General features: G+C 43.1%; 2 protein-coding genes across 6 annotated transcripts in view; both read left to right on the top strand.

The window, feature by feature from the left end:
- Positions 1-6,137, top strand: part of LRP12 (LDL receptor related protein 12) — a 93,762-nt gene extending 87,625 nt beyond the window's left edge. For 2 of the 5 annotated variants that reach the window (XM_074986767.1, XM_074986769.1), the window contains one exon: positions 1,564-6,136. In XM_074986767.1, the coding sequence (XP_074842868.1) occupies positions 1,564-2,427 (864 nt within the window). In that variant the 3' untranslated portion in view covers positions 2,428-6,136. Of the gene's footprint in view, positions 1-1,563 lie in introns of all 5 variants that reach the window. The other 3 variants (XM_074986770.1, XM_074986768.1, XM_074986771.1) reach the window with 3 other exon arrangements.
- Positions 6,138-9,438: 3,301 nt separating this feature from the next.
- The window catches only part of DPYS (dihydropyrimidinase), a 47,423-nt gene continuing 33,616 nt past the window's right edge, over positions 9,439-23,245 (top strand). The window contains exon 1 of the mRNA XM_074985658.1: positions 9,439-10,533. Within this exon, the coding sequence (XP_074841759.1) occupies positions 10,273-10,533 (261 nt within the window). The 5' untranslated portion in view covers positions 9,439-10,272. The remainder of the gene's footprint in view (positions 10,534-23,245) is intronic.

Consider the following 23,245-nt stretch of genomic DNA (forward strand, 5'->3'; position numbering starts at 1 on the left):
TTCTGACTTTAGGGACAACAAATCACAGTGGCTTCTTCCATAGATTCTGAGAATTCCTCTATCAACATAATATGAGAATTGAAGGATACCTCTCAAGGAACAACTCAGATCTACTTTGATACCTTGTAAAATTTTAGCCCACACTTCTATAATGCAAAATATGCAAGCATTTGAGAGCTAATTTCATTTCTTTGCCAACTGCTGAGAAACTCTTGCTTAGGAACAGGTGCAACGTTAAAAAATAGGTGTGCGCTAAGAAGTTGCAGAGAATATTATCTGAATTGTTTATAAATTTCCTGCCAACTTATGCTGGGATACTTTAAAGTTCCTGTCATTTGCCAGAGTTAGTCATAAAGGATTGTCTTCCTTCAATTACAAAAATGGATATACTCCTAATTTCTCTTGATGTCAGTAGTTATTCTGATGTGAAACTGGTATAAAAAAGAGAATCACGTCCAATGCAAAGTTTTAAAGAACTTTTCATACTATTTTTTTAATCTTAAATCAGGTTGTCTTAAGTATGTATTCGTTATGTCTTGATCAACAGACGCACTTCGCATTTGCAGACACTTGTGCAGAATTTAAGATACAACTATATGATGAAGATTTTCCAAAGTTACTAGTGACTTTGTGTGATTTTTCAGAAATAAGAAAGAGGATACACATCTACAGCAAGGGCATCTATATAGGCAGCTTGATTTTTCCTCCTCCCCCCTGCCCCCCCGAAGTGCTCAGTTTCAAGAAGTTCTTGCTGAGATTAATAGAAGATGCTGGCTGCTCTGCACTTCTAAAATGACCAGCTGTTTGTTTAGATGTCAAACTTTTTGACTCCTGTTTTTTGAAAACTTTACCCTTAGTGTATAGACTTCATTATTACCTAAGTTTAGAAATTTCCAGTTTGTCTCCATCCTCCTACAGACCCAAAATATGTACCAAATCTTGTCACACCACTAAAACCCATTATTTTATATTTAACCTTCCAAATAAGACATTCTTGATACTTTGCTTATCTTCTATCTCAACTGCTTCAGCCTCCCTTCACTTCATTGTGTGGCTCCTGTACCTTCCCCTATTGCTGTTCTGACCTCCTTACATCCCATTTTATGTCTACTTACCTCATACAGGCCCTTGAATATTGCAAAGCCCCATCTCCTGTACAATACTGTTCTAATTTGCTCTTTCCCCAACCAAGCTTGCATGTTAGTTGTCACATTTATAGTATTTTCCATACCTTGCAGGATATGCGCGTTCCATACCAATTTAATGCTTAGAATAGTTTGCAGTTTCTCATATGCCCAATCTCTCCATTTAAATCCTTCAAAAAATTGCATTTATTGAAGTCTTTAATCTCTGAAATATTCCAGCAGCATTTCAAGAGTTTATCTACAGCCTTTGTATTGCCTGGGCTATAGGTTTTTATCACACACTTGTCACTGTGGCATCACAGCACCTAGATTTATCTCTCTTATTTAGATTATGTGCTCCTTTGGGCAGGAGGCTATATCTTTCTCTGTTTCTAGCATGCCATCAGCTTTCAGTGACTAACTTGTCTCTCTCTTTCAGGCTTCAGTTTTGGAAAATCTGAGAGTAGCTGTGCGATCACAGCTTGGATTTACCTCAATCAGACTTCCAATTGCTGGCAGGTCAAATAATATTTGGAATAGAATTTTTAATTTTGCAAGGTCCCGTCATTCTGGATCAGTGGCATTAGTCTCATCGGATGGAGATGACGTTGCCAGTCAGAACAGTAGTAGAGATGCTGCAAGAAGTAATACTCACAGAAGTCTATTTTCAGTTGAATCTGATGACACAGACACAGAAAATGAAAGACGAGACACAGCAGGAGCAGTTGGTGGTGTTGGTGCCACTTTGCCTCAAAAAATTCCACCTTCAGCAGCAATAGAAGCAACAGTAGGAGCATGTGGAAGTTCCTCAGCTCAGAATACGAGTGGAGGCAATCCAGATAATGGAAGAGAAATGACAAGTGTAGAACCCCCGAGTGCAAGTCCAGCACGCCACCAGCTTGCTAGTGCACTAAGTCGTATGACTCAAGGATTACGTTGGGTACGCTTTACTTTAGGGAGATCAAGCTCAGTAAATCAGAACCAAAGTCCTTTGAGACAGCTTGATAATGGGGTAAGTGGAAGAGATGAAGATGATGATGTTGAAATGTTAATTCCAGTTTCTGATGTAGCATCGGACTTTGATATGAATGACTGTTCAAGACCTCTTCTTGATCTCTCCTCAGATCAAGGACAAGGGGTTAGGCAGCCTTACAGTGCAATGCATCATGGAGTAAGGTCATGTAAACGGGATGGCCCGTGTGAGCGCTGTGGTATTGTACACACCGCCCAGATACCCGACACATGCTTAGAAGCAGCACTGAAAAATGAAACGAGTGATGATGAGGCATTGTTACTTTGTTAGGTACGAATTGAATGGGGAGATTGTATACAAGTTGGAGAAATATCAGTCATTGTTTTGTACTTATTTAAGAAAACTAGATTCTAGTTTTAAAAGTCCAGGGCAAAATCTTGTGATAAACATGTTTTTGCCTGCATGGTTGAATAAACATTTCTTGTACTGGGTAACTCTGGACTACTAAAGTCAACATTTTATTGACTTGGTATAAATGTATCCAGTTATAAACAAGCTACTCTTTAAGTATCCAGTGTTCATCCATTTAGTTTCAAATTAGTTTATCCTGGTACTGTAGTACCCAATAGAAACATGGCTACTCAAAACTTACTGACTGCCTGTTTGTTTACCCCATATTAACAGGTTAATTTGTACACAATTTTTCCTTTGGAGAGTGAATCCATTGTATTATTGACAACATACTTGTAACTTAATATACTAAATGCTGGTAAGGATTGTTAATGTAAAAATATGTATTTTTCCTTTTGAGATTTATATAACACTTTGTCTAAATTCTTGAATTACATCAGGTGAACTTTTTCAAAGGGAGAAACTTTTACCATAACACTTTCATTTTTTCAGAACTTCGAAAGACGGTGTATGAAATTTAGGTACAGTGAGATAAACTGATGGCAGAAGCCTTTTTATACCCTTTATAACACAACATTTAGTAAATTGCAATACACTATGGTACAACAGAGTAGAATATAAAATCCCAGGTCATTCATGTCTGGTATAGGTACAAACACTTAAACAGGATACGTTCCAACCAGTAATAGATCTTTCCCTAGTAGCATAGGGTATAAAGCATGTTTGGTTTCAGGAAATTTGCACTAAAATCATATGGAGGTTTCTGAATTTAGTGCACAAGCACTATCACTTTAAGTACTATTCTATAATGTTGCAATTACTATATGTTTCCATGGCTCTTTTCTTGGGACGCTGCATTTTGTTACAACTGAATTTCCTTTACTAAATCCCTATTTATTCATTGTATTTAAAATTGGTTTACTTGGTTTCAGACTGATTGTTCAACAAACCCTTTGTTTCCATTTTTAATTTTTTGTAATATTGCAAGTTGGAGCAAAATAGATCAGTGGAAAAATTGTTTATAATTTCCAACATTGTGATAAGCAGGTAAATATGTGGCAACTAACCTGATAGCAAGAATATGCATCTTTTCAAAACAAAAAGAAAAAAAGTCAACTACTGTCTTATTTATTCTTTGCCAGTCTGTTTTTAGTAAGCTTAATAATTCAGTATGAAAACGTATTTGTGTGTGACTGTATGCTATTTATTAAATTTAAATACTTTGCTGAATGTCATTTTAAAGCATGCTTAAAGTCTTGTGCATTTTTGTCATGTTATGCTGTCAGGCAGAACTGACTAATGTTTTAATATGTGTAAAAAAATTAAAACGAATTTTTGTTACGTTTTGAGGTACCTTTTTAAAGATAAACCCAAAGGTCTATTTTTAATTTTAAAAATTTCTATGGAGTACAAACACCTGTAAAAGAAAAAGATTGAGTGGATTGCAAAGCATACCCCTTTCTCTTTCACTTGCTTCCTGCACAAACAGTGAGCTGGGAAAGTGAGGCAAAATGTTACAACTTGTGTATTGACTTTATTCTAAAGAGAGAGCAGTTATATATCCCTCCCATGTTATAAGTGTGCAGATTTAATCTTTGGGGAATATATGTCCAATACATATGTTGAGGATTATTTGAAATTAGTCTCTTTTCAGTTCCCAGATGTAAGCACTAATTGCAGTTGTACGAGAAGTACTAATCACCAGCTCCAAATTTTTCAGTCCTTGTTCCCATTGATGAACACTGTTCTTAGTTCATTTTAGCTGGACTGCTCGTGGAACAAGGTACTTTGCAGCATGAATAAGTTGCAGCAAAAACTGACCCTAAAATACATATGAACCAAGTAAAATCTTCACTCCATGTTCTGATGTAAATTAGTATTGTAATTTTTAAAGAACCCTTACTGAATCAATAACATTGGAGAGTGGTTCTGAAACTGTTTGAATAATCTACTATATATTTTGGAGGAGGACTGTCTGATCAAGCATGCCTCCTAAATGGATGAGTTAGGGCCACCAAATTCAGTATACAGCTTCCTCTTATAACTTACAACCAAACCTTTATGTTGCTTTGCCAGAAAAATGGGATGTGCCTGGAATTGAGATTGTCCCTTTTCTGTTTGGATTTGTGAGACGCAATCACTAAATTGAGTACAGTACTCCAAATTGACATAACTATGTGAATGTTAAAAGAGACTGAACCTAGATAAGCAAGACAAATAGGATGAATCTGGAATAGGATTGCTTCTCAATAAACAGTGCAGAAAAGAGATAAAATGGAGACATTTGGAGAAGTTCTGTTTTGGCACAGATGAATCAATGCTTAAGGTCTGAAAACTGGAAGAAAATGTTATTGGAAACCAAATTGACTTGTTGTCCTTTATTGTTAAAACATAACAAATAAGAGTTCCTAGGGCTGAACAAAAAAATACTTGATTAAATTCCCATTTTAAAACATTACTAAAAAAAAATTAAACATTAACAGTCCCAGTTTTAAAGAAATCTGAAATAAAATTAACTTCATGAAAATAACACTAGTTTTGAAAAGTCATTTAAATAAGACATGAATACTTTTCTTTATTTAAAAAAAAAAAATTGAGGACCCAAACAATGCCAGGTGAATCTGCTAGTTGACTATATTTGAATGAATCTTCCCATCAAGCATAGTGCGAGGCTTCATGAAATGTGGCTGACTATATGTAAAAACAAGTGAGCGGTAAGAATTCTGCATTTGAAAGTCTAACAAAATGATTTGTTCAGTGATGAGCTTTCGAGGGAGAGACCCACTTCATTGTGATCTGAAGAAGTGGGTTTGTCCCACGAAAGCTTATCACAGAATAAATCATTTTGTTAGTCTTTAAAATGCTGCACTTCTGTTGCTTTGTTTTGTTGGCGTACAGACTAACATGGCTACATCTCTGTTACAATTCAGTAAGAATTCTGTTAGTCTATAGGCATGCATACATACATTTGTTAGGGGAAAAGTGCAGCATCACTTCTCAAAGAGAATGATTAGACAGACCAAGTGGGAGTAGGATTGAGAATTTGAGACATTGGTCATTGAAAATGTAGATTTGTATTTACAATCTGTTACAGTGCTTTTAATGTAATGTAATTTAAGGGTGTAGGTATCATGCTTGCTGTTACCAGGAATACAGATATTATCATTAGCATGCTGAACAGACAACTATACCACTGCACCTTTTTGTTTTTGTCTCAGCTTCTGGAAGTACATCATTAAATGGCTTTTTATTTGTATTTTTTTAACCGAGAAACTTCTGAAGAAAAGCTAGGTATCGTGTCTGTCAGACAAAACTTGTGTGTGTTTAATTTTCTTTAAATATGTCGCTAACTCTGAAGATTGTGCATTTTTTATAAAAGGTTTCTGTTTTCTGTGCATGACAAAGTTTCTAAATGTGGAAGGACTTTGCACATAGATTAATTTGTTCCTTTCACATACCACATTTTACTTTCATCATTTATCGTGCAGTCCCAAATATAAGGTTGGCTGCTTGTCTCTGTAACACAACTATTTCAGTTATCTAGTTTCCGCTTACAAGTGCACCATGTGCATGGATACAAGTGAATATTTTGACCCATCCCTGCTCCAAAGTAAATTCCAGTAGAGCGCTCTGAAAATAAAGCAACTTCCTTAGACTTGTAATTATTATTATTTTATTTACTACCCTGCTAACAGTCTGAACTCCCAGGCAAAGTTTATGCTTTGTCAAACTGCTAATCATAGTGCTAATTCTAGGAAATTATTATTTTCATCAATGAGTGTTAAATCCTCATTGCAGCTGCCACTTAATCAACAGACTTCTTGATGACACAGGTTCATTTCACTTCACTTTACATGTGTGCACATTCAGTAGACCAGTGACAGATTTCCACACACACACACCCCCCGCCCTTCTTGGTATCCATTTGAGCAGCACGTGCCTTCTCTGCTGCCTTATGCCGTTGTGTAATGGTATAAAGAGTAGATCTCTCCCCCTGCCTCCCTCAATCTCTTGTTACTGAGTGTGATTGGTAGAACACTTAACTTACTTTTGCAATTGTCACCCCTCCCACCGCTTTTCAGGAGAACTTTCTTGTATATAGTTAGTACTCATTTTTGTAGCATTTTCTAGTTTCCATAGTACAGTTAATAGATCGGTGCATTTCTGCTTGTTCTGGGTCCCAATGGCCAGTACTAGGGAAGTGCCTTAATCTCTGAACTTCAAGCATTGCTTGCACCAGGTGCTGGAAATCTATGCTGGTAAGTGACAACTATTCTTATGTTTAAATAGCTTCATTGAGGTTATATCTGGGACATGTCAGATCTCCAGTAACTAATAGCCCTGAACTAAGACTGGGATGAGCCTTTGTCACCTCATGAATGCTGCCTGCAGCCAACTTCAGTGCCTTCCTCTTTGGAGTCAGTACATTGTACCAAGCATGTTGCCATGACTTTCATGTTAGTTCCAGATTCCCCAGCAATGCAGGACTCAGCTCATTTGTGGCCAGTGGATATTTAGCCTACAAGTGTGCTTAATGCCCTGGTATCACAGCCTGCTTCAGTCTACCCAGTGTCTTGCCTGCTGCTTTCAAGGGCAGGCTTTTCATGGTGCCTAGGTTTGGAGATTCAGTGCCAGGCCTGACTATCAAATGGTATGGTGCTTCTGTGTTCAGGAGATTTGGCCTTTTCCTTGGAGACAAAAAGAAGCCCCTGTGCCCTTCATTTTTTGGGATAGAAGGCATTAACTTTTACTGAGGACTGAACTCATGGGCATGAATGAGAGTGGTCCAGAGGCTGAGACCAATGAGTTGGAGCCCCACGGCATACCAGTGGCATTATTGGTTCTACTGGGGGTTTCATCCAGCCTTATGTCCTCTTTGTTTCTTCTTCCTCTCCAAAGTCCCAAACAGACATAACCATAGCTCTTGGGAAGAGACTCCAAACAGTTGGTCCAACTAATGATCTTGGTACTGAGCAAGGCCAAACTTGAATGCCAAGGCCTCCTGTGAAAGGAGTTCAAAAGGTCCGTTACCTATTGGGTGAAATCCCACCCTGGAGGAAAGACATCAGCAATAGGAGCTAGTGATGTACAGTAAACCCTTGAGTTATGAGGAGAGTGTGTTCTTGCAATCCCAGCATAACTCAAATTTTCATGCAAGTCGCTGGGGAGAGGGAACCAGGCTGCTGCTTGGTTCCCAGCTCCCTTCCGCTTGCAGGACCGGAAAACTGACCAGCCCACTAGGGCTGGTCAGTTTTCTGGCTGCTTCTCCCTGCCTTCCTCCTTGACAGCTGCACGGCGGGGGAAGGCTTTTAGCTTGCCTAGCTGCCCACAGCTGTGGGTAGCTAAGCAAGCTAAAAGCCCTCCTCCTGCTGTCCTCCAGCTGCGCAGCTGTTGGGCTGACAGCTGTGCCACTGGGGGAAGAGAGGGAGAGGAGCTTTTAGCATGCCTGTGACCAACTAAGCAAGCTAAAAGCTTTCTCCCTGCTTTCCTCCAGCGGCACAGCTGTCAAGCTGACAGCTGCGTGGCTGGGGGAAGAGGCCACAGAGCAGCTTCAAGTTGTGCTTAACTCACATTAAAGCCACATATTTTGAGGGTTTGCTGTATTCTGTTCCCATAGAGAGGTGGACATTCTTCTATTCTGTGAGGGTAATTCAGGGCAAACCAACTGATGCTGTTGCAGTATGACCATATCAAACATTTACCAAGTTTACGTAAATGTTGCTGATACAAGGTTTTCTTGTTTTCGAGAGCTAAGTAAATGGACTGACCTTTGATATCTGCCAGCAATCTATTTATCTCCAAGGGTAAAGCTTTCAAAGTGATTTAGGCATTTATCAGTGTGCCTCATGAAAAGCAAGTGCCGCTTAGGTTCTTCATCTTGCAGGCACCTTAAATACTGTCCTGCAGTCCTGTACTGTTTGGGCAGTAGAGATCAGATTAAATATCCTGTTCTAACTGACAGACTTCTGGGTGCAGTGGAGCTGGTTGTGAAGTACATACCACATCTGCAGTATGCCAACTCTTTGTTGGGTTTCAGCTTCTAGCTAAATCCTTTATTACTATGTGGCATTAAATATAAACATGGATTGTTGATTCAAGATGCCTTATTCTATTTGCCAATCACTTCTGCATTTCTCATTGGGGAAAAAAATCCTTTGTGTTTTATCAATTAAATTCTTAGCTAGTTATCTTAACACCCTAGAAACATAAGAGCAGAGGAGTGCAACTGTTGTGTGTTAAAATGATCCAAGTATTCTAATGTTAAAGTTATTTTACAAGATGTTCATTGTTTACTCAATGGCCAGACCTTTATTTTTCTTGCTGGACAGATATTTGCAAACAACGCAGCCATTTTTCAGTCTTTAATATTCCTCTTCTTCCTTCAGGACCTGATTCTGTGAAGTACTAACCACCCTCCATCCCCTATCGAGCATGAAAGCTGTAGCTTTCTCCTTTCCCCCTTACTTTCCTCTTAATGAGCCTTGTCCATTTTTAATTAAGGATAATAGAACAACTTCTGTTCAAGTAGTCTATCCAATGAAAGCAGCAATTCCCAAAGGGCAGAAGAGGATTTCTGGCTCCTTCCCCCAGCCCACCCCACCCCCACAAAGGTCTCCTAGACATGGCAAGTTCCTTGGGGAAGAGTGATAAGGAGGTAGCTTGGTACCACTTTCCACAACCTGATTTTCTTGTGCGACAAGAATAGGTTTTGGGTGGCAGGGAAATAGACTTCCTTCAGGAAGGATAGGGAGAGGGGCTCTCTACCACCTATGAGGGCTTGTCTCAGTCAAGCCAAAAGTCCTTTGATACCTAGTCCACCACCCAAGTCCTAGCGAGAAGGTAAAAGATTTCCCAGAACACCAGGCTTTGTAACGTTGAAGGCCTTCCCACACACCCTCCTAGAAATGGGCTCCATGGAAATGCTGGCTCCCCACTCAGAACCCATAGGGAATGAGTTCAGTGAGTGGGTCCCCTACCAGCCAAGATGAGCAAGCTAGGGCTGGAGGGGAGCTCTGAGTGGTGGTGAGGTAACCTTAATTTTTAGTGTGCCTAGTGCCCAGCTTTGCTTTAATCCACCTCTGGTTAAAGCCCCCTGTGTGAGTGGCAATGAAGCCTGCAGCACTGCTGTTTGTGCTGTCCCTCATTTGAGTAAAGCAATTCAGGGCCATGACCCCCATGCTAAATGCTAATTTTTAAGAGCTAAAAATAAGTGGCCAGGTTTGCAAAACAGCTCCACACATTGTGCACTGCTCAGTTCTGAAGGTCTGGCTGTGTGCATCAAGGCTGAGCGCTTGAAAATCTGCTCCTTATTAGTTGTATAAACAAGAGCACAAAACAAGGCCCTGTGGTCGCTATTTAACTATTCTACAAGAGCTTGGTAAGATCCCTGCTTTGTTGGACCAGGGCAGAGTAGTAAGCAGCAGCTGTTACATGCTAAATTGGGGCAGTGGGAGGAGTTAGGGTTGCAGGAGGAGAGTCCTCAGATCGAGATATAAATACCAACATGTCACTTGTGCTCAGGAGCCACTTGTAAATGATATGCTGAGAGAGGCAGACCAAGGGTGGGCAGCAAAAAGCACCTTTCAGAAGGAAGTACTGGGATCAGGCTTAGAGGAGGAAACGGGAATCTGTCTGCTTCATTCCAAAGGAATGCAGGCTGTCTTCCCAGTCTGTTTCTGCACTGGTGCCTAATAGTGCCACTGCTGCTCTCAAAGCTCACACCCTACTGCTGGGCACACTTGCAAGGAACCTGCAGCAAAAGCCATGGCTCTCCTACAGCAGAGGATTTTGATCAAAGGCGGGAGAGTGGTGAATGATGACTACTCACAGCTGGCTGATGTGTATGTGGAGGATGGAATAGTTCAGGCAGTGGTACCACAACTACAGCCTGAGGCATCTGCTGGGCTCCTTGTGATAGATGCCTGCAACAAACTGGTGTTGCCTGGGGGGATTGACACCCACACACACATGCAGTTCCCATTCATGGGCACCCAGTCCAAAGATGACTTCTACCAGGGAACAAAGGTAAATCAATCTGTCTGTTTTGTCTTTGTCAGGAGGAAGAGTTATTACTACCTACCCCAGGCTCTTGCTTTAGAAGAGAAGTCATTTCCTAAACATCCTTTCTCCATGTTTGTAGGGTTAGCACAGGCAGAACAAGGGTTCTCTCTTCCACATTTCACTACCTCACTCTGTCTATCAAAGTGCCATTTTTAACCCTGTTTATAAGTGGTGCCCTCATTTTCTCTAGTTCTTGTACTTGGTCTGTTTGTTTCATTTTGCAAGCAAGATAAATTGCATGAGCAATGTGTTGGTTCTTTGTGTAGTGCAGTAGATTGCAATTGATGCATCAGATTGATTTGTTATGTAACTTACTGATGATATATCCTGGAGATTGAAGTTCTCTGTCGCCAGAACATCTACAGAACTGCAGCTGCTCACCATTGGTCACTTTTCCCTGCCAGTAATTTAGGCCCATCACCAGTCTGCTCTAGAGTCAAAATGATGTCCCAAAACTGAGACAGTATCCCGTTACCAATCCTGTGAACCACCCAGTCTTCTAAAAGCAGAATTACTCTTTGTAGGAAAAAAACCATTGTGTATCCACATATAAAGGACTGAGTTTAGTCTAGGTTAAATCCATTCTTAAGGTACCTTACCTTGTAAAATATATCCAGTAATTGAAATGAATTAAACTTCAGTTGTGTTACGTAGCGATGTCATGCAAGAACCATCAATTATGATTTAAAGTAGTTTAGTATCTGTGGTCAGAGATTAGATTTATCTGATTTTTTTTTTAAGTGCAGATCAAATTTGGATTTCTTCTCCACCCCATGTTTTCCCTACAGAGCAGATTTAAAGTTCAAAGAGTATTTTAACTATTCATTCCCATACTTTAACTTGTTTGGATATCTTTTATGTTTAACCTGAATTCTGAGTTTCAGAGTTTGTAATGTTTAACTTTTGGGATAATTACAATGGTCTTACAATGATTGTTACCCTCAGGTTGTCAGTGTGTACCCCCAGTATTAACTCCTATGTAACATTTGACAGAAAACCTTACACTGCATTTTTAACTATTAAACAGTGCTTTTGTTCAACAAGCACCCAAGGCCCTGACAATTGTTGAAATTTACTGCAAAGCGTTCAGTAAAGAATGATTTTGTAGCTCAGCAAAGCCATTTTCTGACATAGAAAAGTAACTTGTATGTCAAATACATCATGTTTCCTGTAAATAGTTTAAACACACTAAATAGTTGATCTCTATATGCATGACTTTTAAGGTTGACAACTGAAAGAAAACTTTAAACTTAATCATAGATGTGTTGTAAAATTCAGGCTGTATAATGAGTAACTGGCAGACATGAGAGAATAATTTAGCTGTGAATTAATTATGTGCATTTCATACCTTTTTATATTTGTAATCTCTCAATGACCTGATTACATTTTTCTCCCAACCCCTTGTTCTACAAGTAATTGACAAAACTAGCTCTTGGTCTTTAAATTGTTCAGAAGCTATTTTTGGCAATACTTTTGCTGAGTATTGGGTTTTAAGAAATGAAAATTCAAGTTGTTAGTTTTCCTGGGACATGTGAATCACAAGGCATGTTTCTGTTTCCTGATTGCATAAGAAAAATCTTAATATCAGAGCTTTGCTCTAAATAGTCATGTTAATGTGCACATCAGTCACTGTCTGTGACTACTGTCTAAAAGTTACAGCTTGCTGTTACCACAAATGTTCTTGCTCACAAATTTGAGGTCCACAATATGCTCAGAATGGGTGAAATTCTAGCTGTGAATAAAAAGCTCAGGATTGGGTCAGGTTTCATCTATGGGAAACTTAGGTTATGCTGGCTGGCAGAAGGAAATACTTTCAAGAGCTGGCAAAGATGGACTGACCTTTTTTGCAGCTGAGGGCATCTGCCTTTTATTCATCAGAGTCATCCAAACTTTGGTACCCAGTATGTTTAGTTCAACTTAGATACCAACTAGAACCAAGAATGCCTTTCCTGGTCTGTGGGTGGCTGCGACTATGCCTTTTCCTGTCAGATGAGGCTCCAGTCAGGGATTTATGCTTCTCTTCCCCTCCAGAAGAGAGGGCTATGCCTGAGGCTGACCTTGGGCATACAAGGCTTATATTATGCAGCTGTTCACTTGCTAACACCACATAGAATAGATTTCCAGGTTTTAAGGCCAGTAGGGGCCATGAAATCTAGCATAAGGTCCTGAATAACAGCAGCCATAGAACTTCATCCCATTGTCCTTTTATTAAGACTTCAATGGATGGAGAACCAATCACTTGCCTGGCAAGTTTGTTCTAATGGATAATGATCCTCACTGTTTAAGTAAATTTGTGCCTTATGCCTGACGTGAATTTCTTCAGGTTTAACTTCTAAATCAATGGATCTTCATATGCCTTATTGCGTTGGATTGAAAGCCCATGCCTGGTATTTTCTCCCTCTGTTTATGCACTATAATCAAATCACATCTTGATCTTTTTGATAAACTAAATCGATTGAGCTCTTTAAGTCTCTCATGGTCCAGCATTCACTCAAGCCTCTAAGTTAGCTGTGGGGTTTTTATTTTCTTTTTGTTTCTCAATTTCTTAACCTTTTTTAAAAAAAAAAAAAAAAAAAAGCGTGTGCCTGAACTCTGTGCAGCCTTCTAGTCTCAGCCTCTGTCCTATGCACCTCTCTCCTCATCCTCACCGTTCTCCTCTTTATACATGACAGCATCACATTAGTCCTTTTTACTGCAACATCAACAGAAGAGCTTCTGGTTCAGTTTTTGGTTGTGTCCAGTATGTCCCCTTTCTAGAACACAGTCCCACATGCTGTAGCAATGACCTGTGTACCTTGTTCCTAGATAAGACCTTGGTTGTGTTTGTGTTAAATACATTTTGTCAGGATGACCCCAGCCATGGGCAGTCCCCCCTGGCTGCACCTATCCTACTCCCCCAGGCCAGGAGCCTTCTCCTTTTGGCTGGTCCAGACTGGTTAGGGCTGGCCAGCCTATGTCCCTCAAGAGTGCACATCAGGGCTGGGGTAGGGGAGCACAGTAACCACTCTGTCCAGCTGTTCAGAGCACCAGCACTTGGGGGCGGGGCATGGTTCATTGCCCAAGTGTTTAGGGCACTGATGCTGTGCTACCTGACACATCAAGAGCAGGGCCTCACCTGTGAGCTGCCTGGCACTGGGGTTAGGGGCCACCTGGGAGGTGCTCCATAGTCCCTGGGGAAGTGGGAGGGGGCAAAAAGGGAGGGGCAAGGCCTTGGGCACGGGCAGAGGGCACAACCTGGCTGCCCATATGCCCAGCTTCCTAAGGGGTGCACATCATTCTTTGTAACTGTCCTGTCCTCTGCATTATTTAACACACTCCCAATCTGTGTGTGACAGGCAAACTATGTCAGCCCTGATTTTATATTTACATCAGGATCATTGCCAAAAATACTGACTCGCTTTGGGGCTAAGATCAGTCCCTGAGGAACACATTCAAAATGCCCCCCATTCAGTTACTTTTCAAGCTCTGGTCATTAGCTCTTCATTCCTTTCGCATACACTTCATTGATATTTATCTTGCTAATAAGAATACACTATATGCACTACACCAATGACACAAACAACATGTTCAGTCCCCCATTCCAGTCATATAGTCACATATATGAAGAGCATGAGAAGAGATGAGCTGCCCAGGCTCAGAAAAGAGTGCTACAGTGCACTTGAGGCTATAAAAGCCAGACAAGCAGAGGGGTCAGGAGCTCTCAGAGGATCTGATAGCCGCAAAGGGAGCATGCGAAAATTCATGTGTGTTTGGCTATGATACCAATACACCAGAGAAAGGATTAAAAGAACTGTCAGTCCTTGTGCCTCAGCATAATCTGATCAGCTGGGTTGAGAAAATCTTCCTCTTGTTATAGAATATGCAGTTTGCCAAGTGCAATAGGATTTTACTTGGTTTTGCTTCCTTTTAAGCATTTAGAATAGGCTACTCTTAGAAATGGGATAGTGGACCCATGGATCCAAATTAGCTCCAGGAGACAGAACAACTTGGTTGACTGCCTAGAAAAAGGTGATTTTTTTTTTTTGTGGCTTACATCTGAGAGAAACATATGTTGTCCAGAGATGATCAAGAAGTTACCCTCATGTTCTAAAGAGACCCTCCTTTTAATGTTAACCCAGAAATCTTTATAACGGTGATCCTATTGACTTCTACCTTGGTAACATTAGGGCATTAGAATTGTTTTTCTGGATTAGATCTAACACCAATCTTGTCTAGTATAGGTTCAGTGCTAGGTATTTATCAAATTTACCTCTGTAATTTCCTCCACCTTATCAGCAAACAGATTAGCATTGACTCCTAAATATTAATCCTAAACCTAAATCTTAATCAGGTAAATCATGATTTCCTGAGCGAGTTAACTTGGCAAGCTGTGCTGTGAAACGATTATAATTGGTCACTATGAAAACTTCGGCAGTGCAAGTGGTATTGCATTATTTGTGCTAGGTAACTTGAAAAAGTTAACACAGGTTACCTAATTTTTCTAGGACATTTACTTTGGGCCTGAGCCTTCCTCTGTTGGCCACATGAAAAAAATGTTGAAAGAGTAGGTTCTGTCTTTATCTACTTCATGTCTCTACCTGATTCGTGCAGTGGTATTTATAATCGAGTAAAACCTGCTTTCTCTGGAATAAACCAAATTTATTTTGTAAATTTAAATATTTCACATAAATATGGAAAAATAAAACTTTGCTCCAAATCTCCGTTTAAATGTACTCCACAGGCACAGGATGTTATTTTAGTAGACCAAACTTGTGTTGCTAAGAAACATGAAAATGCTCCACATGCATAAAGTCTAGCAACTTCTGTGGAAGTAGACATATGGGCCGTGTCTACACTATCCAAAAACTTCGAAATTGCCACGCAAATGGCCATTTTGAAGTTTACTAATGAAGCGCTGAAATACATATTCAGCGCCTCCTTAGCATGCGGGCGGCTGCAGCACTTCGAAATTGACGCGGCTCGCTGCCATGTGGCTTGTCCAGACAGGGCTCCTTTTCGAAAGGACCCTGGCTACTTCAAAGTTCCCTTATTCCTATCTGCTCATAGGAATAAGGGGACTTCGAAGTAGGCGGGGTCCTTTCAAAGAGGAGCCACGTCAATTTCGAAGTGCTGCGGCTGCCCGCATGCTAATGAGGCGCTGAATAGGTATTTCAGCGCTTCATTAGTAAACTTCAAAATGGCCACTTGTGTGGCCATTTTGAAGTTTTTGGATAGTGTAGACATAGCCATGGTGCTGTACGGTTAACTGATTGAAAGGCTAGTTACAAATGTATATCCATCAAGAAGTTCTAAATTAAGAATGGAGCACTTGTGTTGTGTGCTGTCTCTGGAACCACTGAGTTGTGCACCTTTTAACCTGTGCAGGCTTAGCTAAAGTTCTGATGAATCACAAGATTTTAATATACAATGTATGTAGTAGTTGTGGCCAGTCAGTCCCAGGACACCACATCACCCACGGGGGCTAGGTCTATACAACAGCGGTTCTTCAAAAGAAGTACTATAGGAGGAGACCCTCTGGAAAAAAAAAAATCTTTCAAAAGAGCATGTCCATACACAAAAATTGAATCAAACGATGGACCCGATCTTTCAAAAGAGAGCAGCTACACCGACCCAGCCGCCTTTTTAAAAATGCTCTGAAGTAAACAGGGTGAAGTTTAATAAAGACAAATGCAAAGTGCTCCACTTAGGAAGGAACAATCAGTTTCACACATACAGAACGGGAAGCAACTGTCTAGGAAGGAGTATGGCAGGAAGGGATCTAGGGGTTATAGTGGACAACAAGTTAAATATGAGTCAAGAGGGTGAGACTGTTACAAAAAAAGCTAACATGATTCTGGAATGCCTTAACAGGTGTTTTGGGAACAAGACATGAGAAGGCATTTTTCAGCTCTACTCTGCACTGGTTAGGCCTCAGTTGGAGTATTGCGTCCAGTTCTGGGTGCCGAATTTCAAGAAAGATGTGGAGAAATTGGAAAGGGTCCAGAAAAGAGCAACAAGAATGAGCAAAGGTCTAGAGAACATGACCTATGAAGAAAGGCTGAAAGAACTGGGCTTGTTTAGTTTGGAAAAAAGATTAAGGGGTGGGGGACACAGCGGTTTTCAAGTATCTAAAAGGGTGTCATAAGGAGGGAGAAAACTTGTTCTTCTTGGCCTCTGAGGATAGAACAAGAAGCAATGGGCTTAAACTGCAGCAAGAGAGGTTTAGGTTGGACATTAGGAAAAAGTTCCTAACTGTCAGGGGCTACGTCTACACTAGCCAAAAACTTCGAAATGGCCATGCAAATGGCCATTTTGAAGTTTACTAATGAAGTGCTGAAATACATATTCAGTGCCTCATTAGCATGCGGGCGGCTGTGGCACTTCGAAATTGATGCGGTTCACTGCCGCGCGGCTCGTCCAGATGGGGCTCCTTTTTTAAATGACCCTGGCTACTTCGAAGTCCCCTTATTCCTATGAGCAGATGGGAATAAGGGGCTTTCAAAGTAGCCGGGGTCCTTTCAAATAGGAGCCCCATCTGCACAAGTCACGCGGTGGCGAGCCGCATCAATTTCGAAGTGCTGCGGCTGCTCGCATGCTAATGAGGTGCTGAATATGTATTTCAGCATTTCATTAGTAAACTTTGAAGTGGCCATTTGCATGGCCATTTTGAAGTTTTTGGCTAGTGTAGACACGGCCAGGCTGGTCAAACACTGGAATAAATTGCTTAGGGAGGTTGTGGAATCTCCATCTCTGGAGATATTTAAGAACAGGTTAGATAAATGTCCATCAGCGATGGTCTAGACAGGGGCTGGACTCGATGACCTCTCAAGGTCCCTTCCAGTCCTAGCATTCTATGATTCTAAGAATGGGGCAGGAAACTGCATGGATGGGGTCATAGGGCCTTAAGGGGCCCCTCCCTATGACCCCTCCCTACACATGTTGAGATCTTAAATTTACAAAATAAATTTGCTACCCACAGAACAGCAGAGCTGGTGCAGGGACCCCAAGCTCCTAGCTGGGAGCCATGGACTCACAGCAGTTCCGGCACCACATCCATGCCCCAGGCGAGCTGCTGGTCACCATCATTGCAGTGTCCCTGCAGGTCCTCCAGTGGCAAAGACATAACAGTGGGGCCCTGGCCACGCTCTCCTGGCACCGTCCATGCTCCCCACACCCATGCGATCAGGTGTGTGTGGCGCTAAATGACCAGCTTCAACTGATGGGACTGGCTGGTCATGGGTGAGTAGGACAACATGCAGTAGCTCCAGAATTTCTGCATGTAGAAAGACATTCCTGGAGTTTTGCAGCTGTCTCACCCCTGCCCTCTGACACCAGAACACCTGTATGTGGCTCACTCTTCCCCTCAAGAAGCAGTTTGCCATTGCTGGGTGGAAGCTGGCCACCATGAACAGCCACCAGTCTGTGGGACAGCAAGTTGGGGTGGACAAATCAACCATCAGGGCTGTCCTTGTGGAAGTAAGGCACTCTTGTCTCACAGGCCTGTCATGGGGAGGGAGAGGGAGGCTGGGAGGCCTAGCCCTGGGGAACCATGCTGCCCCACCCTTACACAGGCCCACTGATGGAAAGGTGGCCTCAGGGGGTGTGGCTGGAGGGTCTGGGGGGGTAGAATGGGGCGGCGACAGCCAGGGGCACCCCTTCACACACTTACAAGTGTGCTCGCTCTCCGTCTCCTGTAGGTCATGAGGGCTATCAACCTACTACTGCTCCGAAGGGTCATCCTTGTTGGGCACCTGGATGTAGCCGTAGCCGTAGCCGTAGCCAGGTTCACCACCTTTGGCTTCCCATGCTGTTTCAGCACCATCAATGGCATACACAGTGCCATCCATGTCCCAGACCACAGCATGGCTCACTACATCAACTGCAAGGACTGCCCTTTGGTCATGCTGCAGGCCTTTGTGGACCATTGGCAATGCTTTATTGGCGTCTACATAGGCTGGTCGTGCTGGGCCCATGATGCACAGGTCGTCTGCATCTCCAGCCCCTGCTGGAGAAAGGACGGGGCGACCTACATCCCTGAGCAGCAGCTTGCTGTTGGGGCCTATGACGATGTCCTTGTGCATGGTGGGGGACATGGCCTACCCCCTGCAGCTCTGGCTTATGCAGCTGTACACATGCCCCCTTGATTCCACCCAGGAGCTGTTCAACAGCTGCCTGAGCTGGGTATGCTACCCAGTAGAGTGTGCCTTCGTCCATCTTAAGGCACAGTTCAGGTGTCTCCTCACGGGTCTGGAATATTCCCCAGGGTGTGGGGACGTGCTGTGCCCTCCATGATGTCATGGAGGCCAAGGAGAAGATCTTCTTCAGGGGGTGGATGGCTAAGACTGGCTTTGGCTCGTGACCATCAAGCCCACCATGATGGGCTGTGGATCTGGGAGGCCCTCCAGCACAGCTTCATCCATGGGCACCCATGCCACTCCCCTAGGCACAAGTCACAGGGTCCTCCAGCCCACAGCCCCACCTCACCTCTCCACCATGTCCCTTCCCATCCATCCCCCCATAATGAGGGACATGGGGGTGCAGAAAACTAAACCATTTACTGAACCATATGAAAATTTGTTGAAACTGAAAACTAGGCAAATAACTATTTACAAGGGTGAAGGGGGTAACTGTATATATGGGTGGGGCATGCAAACTTGCAGGGGAGACTGGAGATAGAGGGCCACAAGCCATGGCATCCACAAGATCTCCTACCATCCTGGGTCCATTGGGGCTGGGATGTGGCCAGGATCCCAGAGGTGTGTGATGCACCAGACACTTGCTGAAGGGCCCCTCAAAGAGGTCTGGGAACGCTCTGCTGGAGGTCTCCTGGCACAACCTGAGGGAATGGTGATTACCAGGGTCCCATCAAATGACTCACTATCCAAGGGGACCTCTGTCTCTGGCTCAGCAGTACAGCTCTACAGTCTGGCTTGTGCTCATCTGCGCCTGGCACTCCAGGGGGCTCCTCTGCTGCTGTGTCAAGTGTGAAGGGAGCTGTCCTCACCAATGAGGAGGCTGTGCAGCTCCTGGTAGAAGGGGCAGGTGGCCCGGGCTGTCCCTGAGCACCAATCCGTGTCCCTAGCCTGGATGCACCAGGCAGGTACTAGGGATACAATCACATACTGGAAAAAAATGCTCTCTTCTTTCAGTAGCCTCCTCACCTAAGAGCATAAATGTTTAACAGACTAGAACATAAGACTGTGACATCAGCAGTAAACCAGCCACCATCCAACTGGCTTTACATCAGTTCCATGCCACATTTCTCTTTGGTTTATTGCTGAAAAAGTATTTCATAAGGCAAATGTAATAGCTGTGAAAATAATAATGTGCTAAGTGCTCTTAAATCACAGAACAAAAAGACTGTCCCTGCCCCATGCTGCTTACAGTTGAGTTTTTTTCACTAGCTGGCCTTGGTGTTTGTTACATAATTACAGTAAGCTGTAGTATTACTTCACTTCTGTTTTGAGAATATATGACTTTTCTTTTAGTAAGACATCTTAGTCTTGCAATTCAGTGTCTTTTACATAATATGCTTAGATGGGCTTGAATACCTGGACCAAGGCAGGGTCCTGCAGAAATACCAATGTAATCATGGAATTAAAGACCATATTTAAAGCATAAGCAGGCAGACCAAAGAATGCATGTTTCTTGGAAGCCTCACATCACAAAGGAGTGCTTCTTTTGATACTAGTTTTGAATAGAATATTTCATTTTACGTATCATATTTTGTGTGTCTGTTTATAAGAGGGCCTCAACAGCACTTAACACACACTGGCTGTGTCTACACTACAAAAATAACTTCGAAGCTGAGCATCTACACACACTCTACTTTGAAGTTAAACTTCCCGGAAATGGAGTAAGGACTTCGAATTTGGGCTCCCGTCAAAGTAAGGGAAAATGTATGTAGACTCTGTGCTAGCTACTTTGATGTAGTTCCTAACTTCAAAGTTAGTTCCTAGTGTAGACGCACCATTAATTTTTATAGACTCCCAGCAAGCCAGAGAAGTATTACTATCCTCACTTTATAGAAAGGAAAACTGGGGACAGAGATAAAATGACTTGTCAAACATCCCCACATAGCAAGGATGTGGCAGAGATGGAAATAGAACCAAATCTTGTGGCCCTGAACCACTGCTTAACTCCAGACTCAAATGCAGCAAGAATAAATTTTTGATTATGGCAATATTTAAATGCTGTTGTACAAAGCGTTCAGCATTATGTAAGGCTAAACTGCAGTTGCTCATTTTAGCATCCCAGCTTGATTTGGTAAAATCACTTTCCAATCGTGTGCAAGCTGCTTCAGTGAAAATGATGTAAAGCCAAAAACTATTCACAAAGAATTCAGTGTGCACTTCACTTGAGTTGGAAAATGTAATAACAGATTACTCTAGATCAGACTGGAAACTGCATGACTTGCCCAAAAGAAAATTTCACATTGTGACTTTTTGCTTCTCTGAGCTCTCGCCTGCATGTTAAGCGTCAAACCTGAGTTGGGAAGTGGATTTTTATGAGACTGAAATGACATAAAAAACCAATTATTGTGATTCACTCACATTCAAAGGGCCACGTACCGCTCCTTAATCTTCCATAGGCAAAGAGGGCCTGAAAGGATGTGAAATTTACAGCAATGAAATCCTTGGAGAATTAAGTTATGAAGAAGTAAGACTACTTTACTCCTGAATATGAGGACCCACAACGGGGGTAATACACTTTAATGTGCATGCATTGACTTCATACCTCCAGTTTGCATGTTTTCAACACTTATACAAACTGATTTTCAGAAATTACACAATTGTTTGTGGGGGAGGGGTAGCTCAGTGATTTGAGCATTAGCCTGCTAAAGCCAGGGTTGTGAGCTCAATCCCTAAAGAGGCTATTTAGGGACTGGGGCAAATAGATGCCATGGATGGTGCTTGGCCCTGCCAAGAGGGCAGGGGACTAGACTAGATGACCTCCTGAGGTCTCTTCCAGTTCTAGGAAATATGCACCTCCAATTATAAAAAATAATCTCCCTGTTTACATCTCATTCCTGTGCCTAGGACCCACATTCAGCTTGATTAACTTTTCATCTGGTTTGTTCAAAAGTTCCCTAGGCCATGGCTTCTGTGGGTCAGAATACATTGCTGAATCCAATGCCAGGGTGCCGCAGTGGGCTTCAGCACCCAAGGAGCCATCCCTAGATGAGCAGGAGACACCTGCCCCTTCCCCTGAGGCATACTCGTCTTCATCTTCCCTGGATGAAGCACTGGTTGGCCCCTTGTAAACAAAGAGCCCCCGCTCCCTCCTGACCAGGCTCACTGACTGCAATTCCAGGTCCTGGGGCAGAACACACCATGGGCCATATATGACCAGTCTCCTGAAACATAGGGGCTGCATCTGCACTAGCAACTACATTCAAAAGTAACGTAGAAAGAAGCCCATCTTTCAAAATTCCCTGTGGAGTGTCTACACACAAAATGAGATCTTTTGAAATTAACGTGGAAAGAACAGCACTGTTCTTTCAAAGTTGGACTTCCATTCCCATGGTGGGAAGAGCACCCCCTTTTGAAAGACTCTTTCAAACAAGAGCAAGTGTAGACACTTTGTGGATGGCTCTTTCAGAAGAGGGAGTCCTTCATGACACCAATCAGCTGGCAGGTGGTGAGGCCCCTCATAGCATAAGTGGAGCTCTATGGCTCCTGTGTTCACCTCTCTTTAAAGACTCAGGCTTCCACAAACCCCCAGGCAGGAAGCTGCGTAGGCTGGGTGTGACCAGTGTATGGCCTAATGAGCCAGGCCTGCAGTGGGTAGGTTGTATCTGCCATGATGCAGGGTGGCATCATGGTGTCCCCGACAGGGAGCTCCCACTGGGGGTGGGTCTAGATCCACTCAGCCATCTGGCAGCTCCGCCCTGGATTCCAGAACACCCAAGCTTCATGGGCACAGCTGGACTAGCCCACACAGATGTCCTAGAACCCTCCCTGGGCATCAATGAGTGCCTGTAGCACCATGGACTGCTAGCCCTTGCGATTTATGTAGGCCCCACCACTCTGCTCCAGGGCCCAGATGATGATATGTGTACTGTCCAGCACCCTGAAGCAGTTGGGGAACCCCAGCTCACTGAATCCCTGGATGGCATTGTCATGGTCCCTCATATGGATCAGCTGCCACAGGAGAACCTTGTTGATAGTCCAGATGACCTGCATGTCATGAAGGGAGAACACACTTGTGAGTATGGATTGGGGAGCAGCGTGCCCGCCCATCCCTGTCCATGTCCTCTACATGGCATTCCTCCCTGGGTACCTTCCCCCTCCCCCCCTGCATACCCACCCTGCCCCTCCCTTGTCCTTGCCAGGGGCCACCCCCTTCTGTTCCTGATGGTGCCCCTTGCCGGGGAACCCCCTGACCCTCAGCTCCCTGTCCCCCACCTGTGGTGAGAGTGTGACCCGAGCATGGCTTACCTTGTTCAGGATGGCCCGGACAGTGGCTTTGTCCACTCCGAACTTGTGCCCAAGGGATCAGTGACTGTCTGGGGTGGGCAGTTTCCATAGGGTGATGGCCACCCATTTGTGCAGGGGCAGCGCTGGCCTCATGCAGGTGTCATGGTGCTGGAGGGCTGCACGGGGAACAGGTGAAGGTGTCATTCCCTGAGGATGGCCTCCAGGGGGTTGGCCACTAGCATGGCCATCCAAAGCCGCTGCAACACCATGGCCAGCAC

Source organism: Carettochelys insculpta, chromosome 2, assembly GCF_033958435.1.
Source record: "Carettochelys insculpta isolate YL-2023 chromosome 2, ASM3395843v1, whole genome shotgun sequence".
In the NCBI taxonomy this organism is placed as follows: domain Eukaryota; kingdom Metazoa; phylum Chordata; order Testudines; family Carettochelyidae; genus Carettochelys; species Carettochelys insculpta.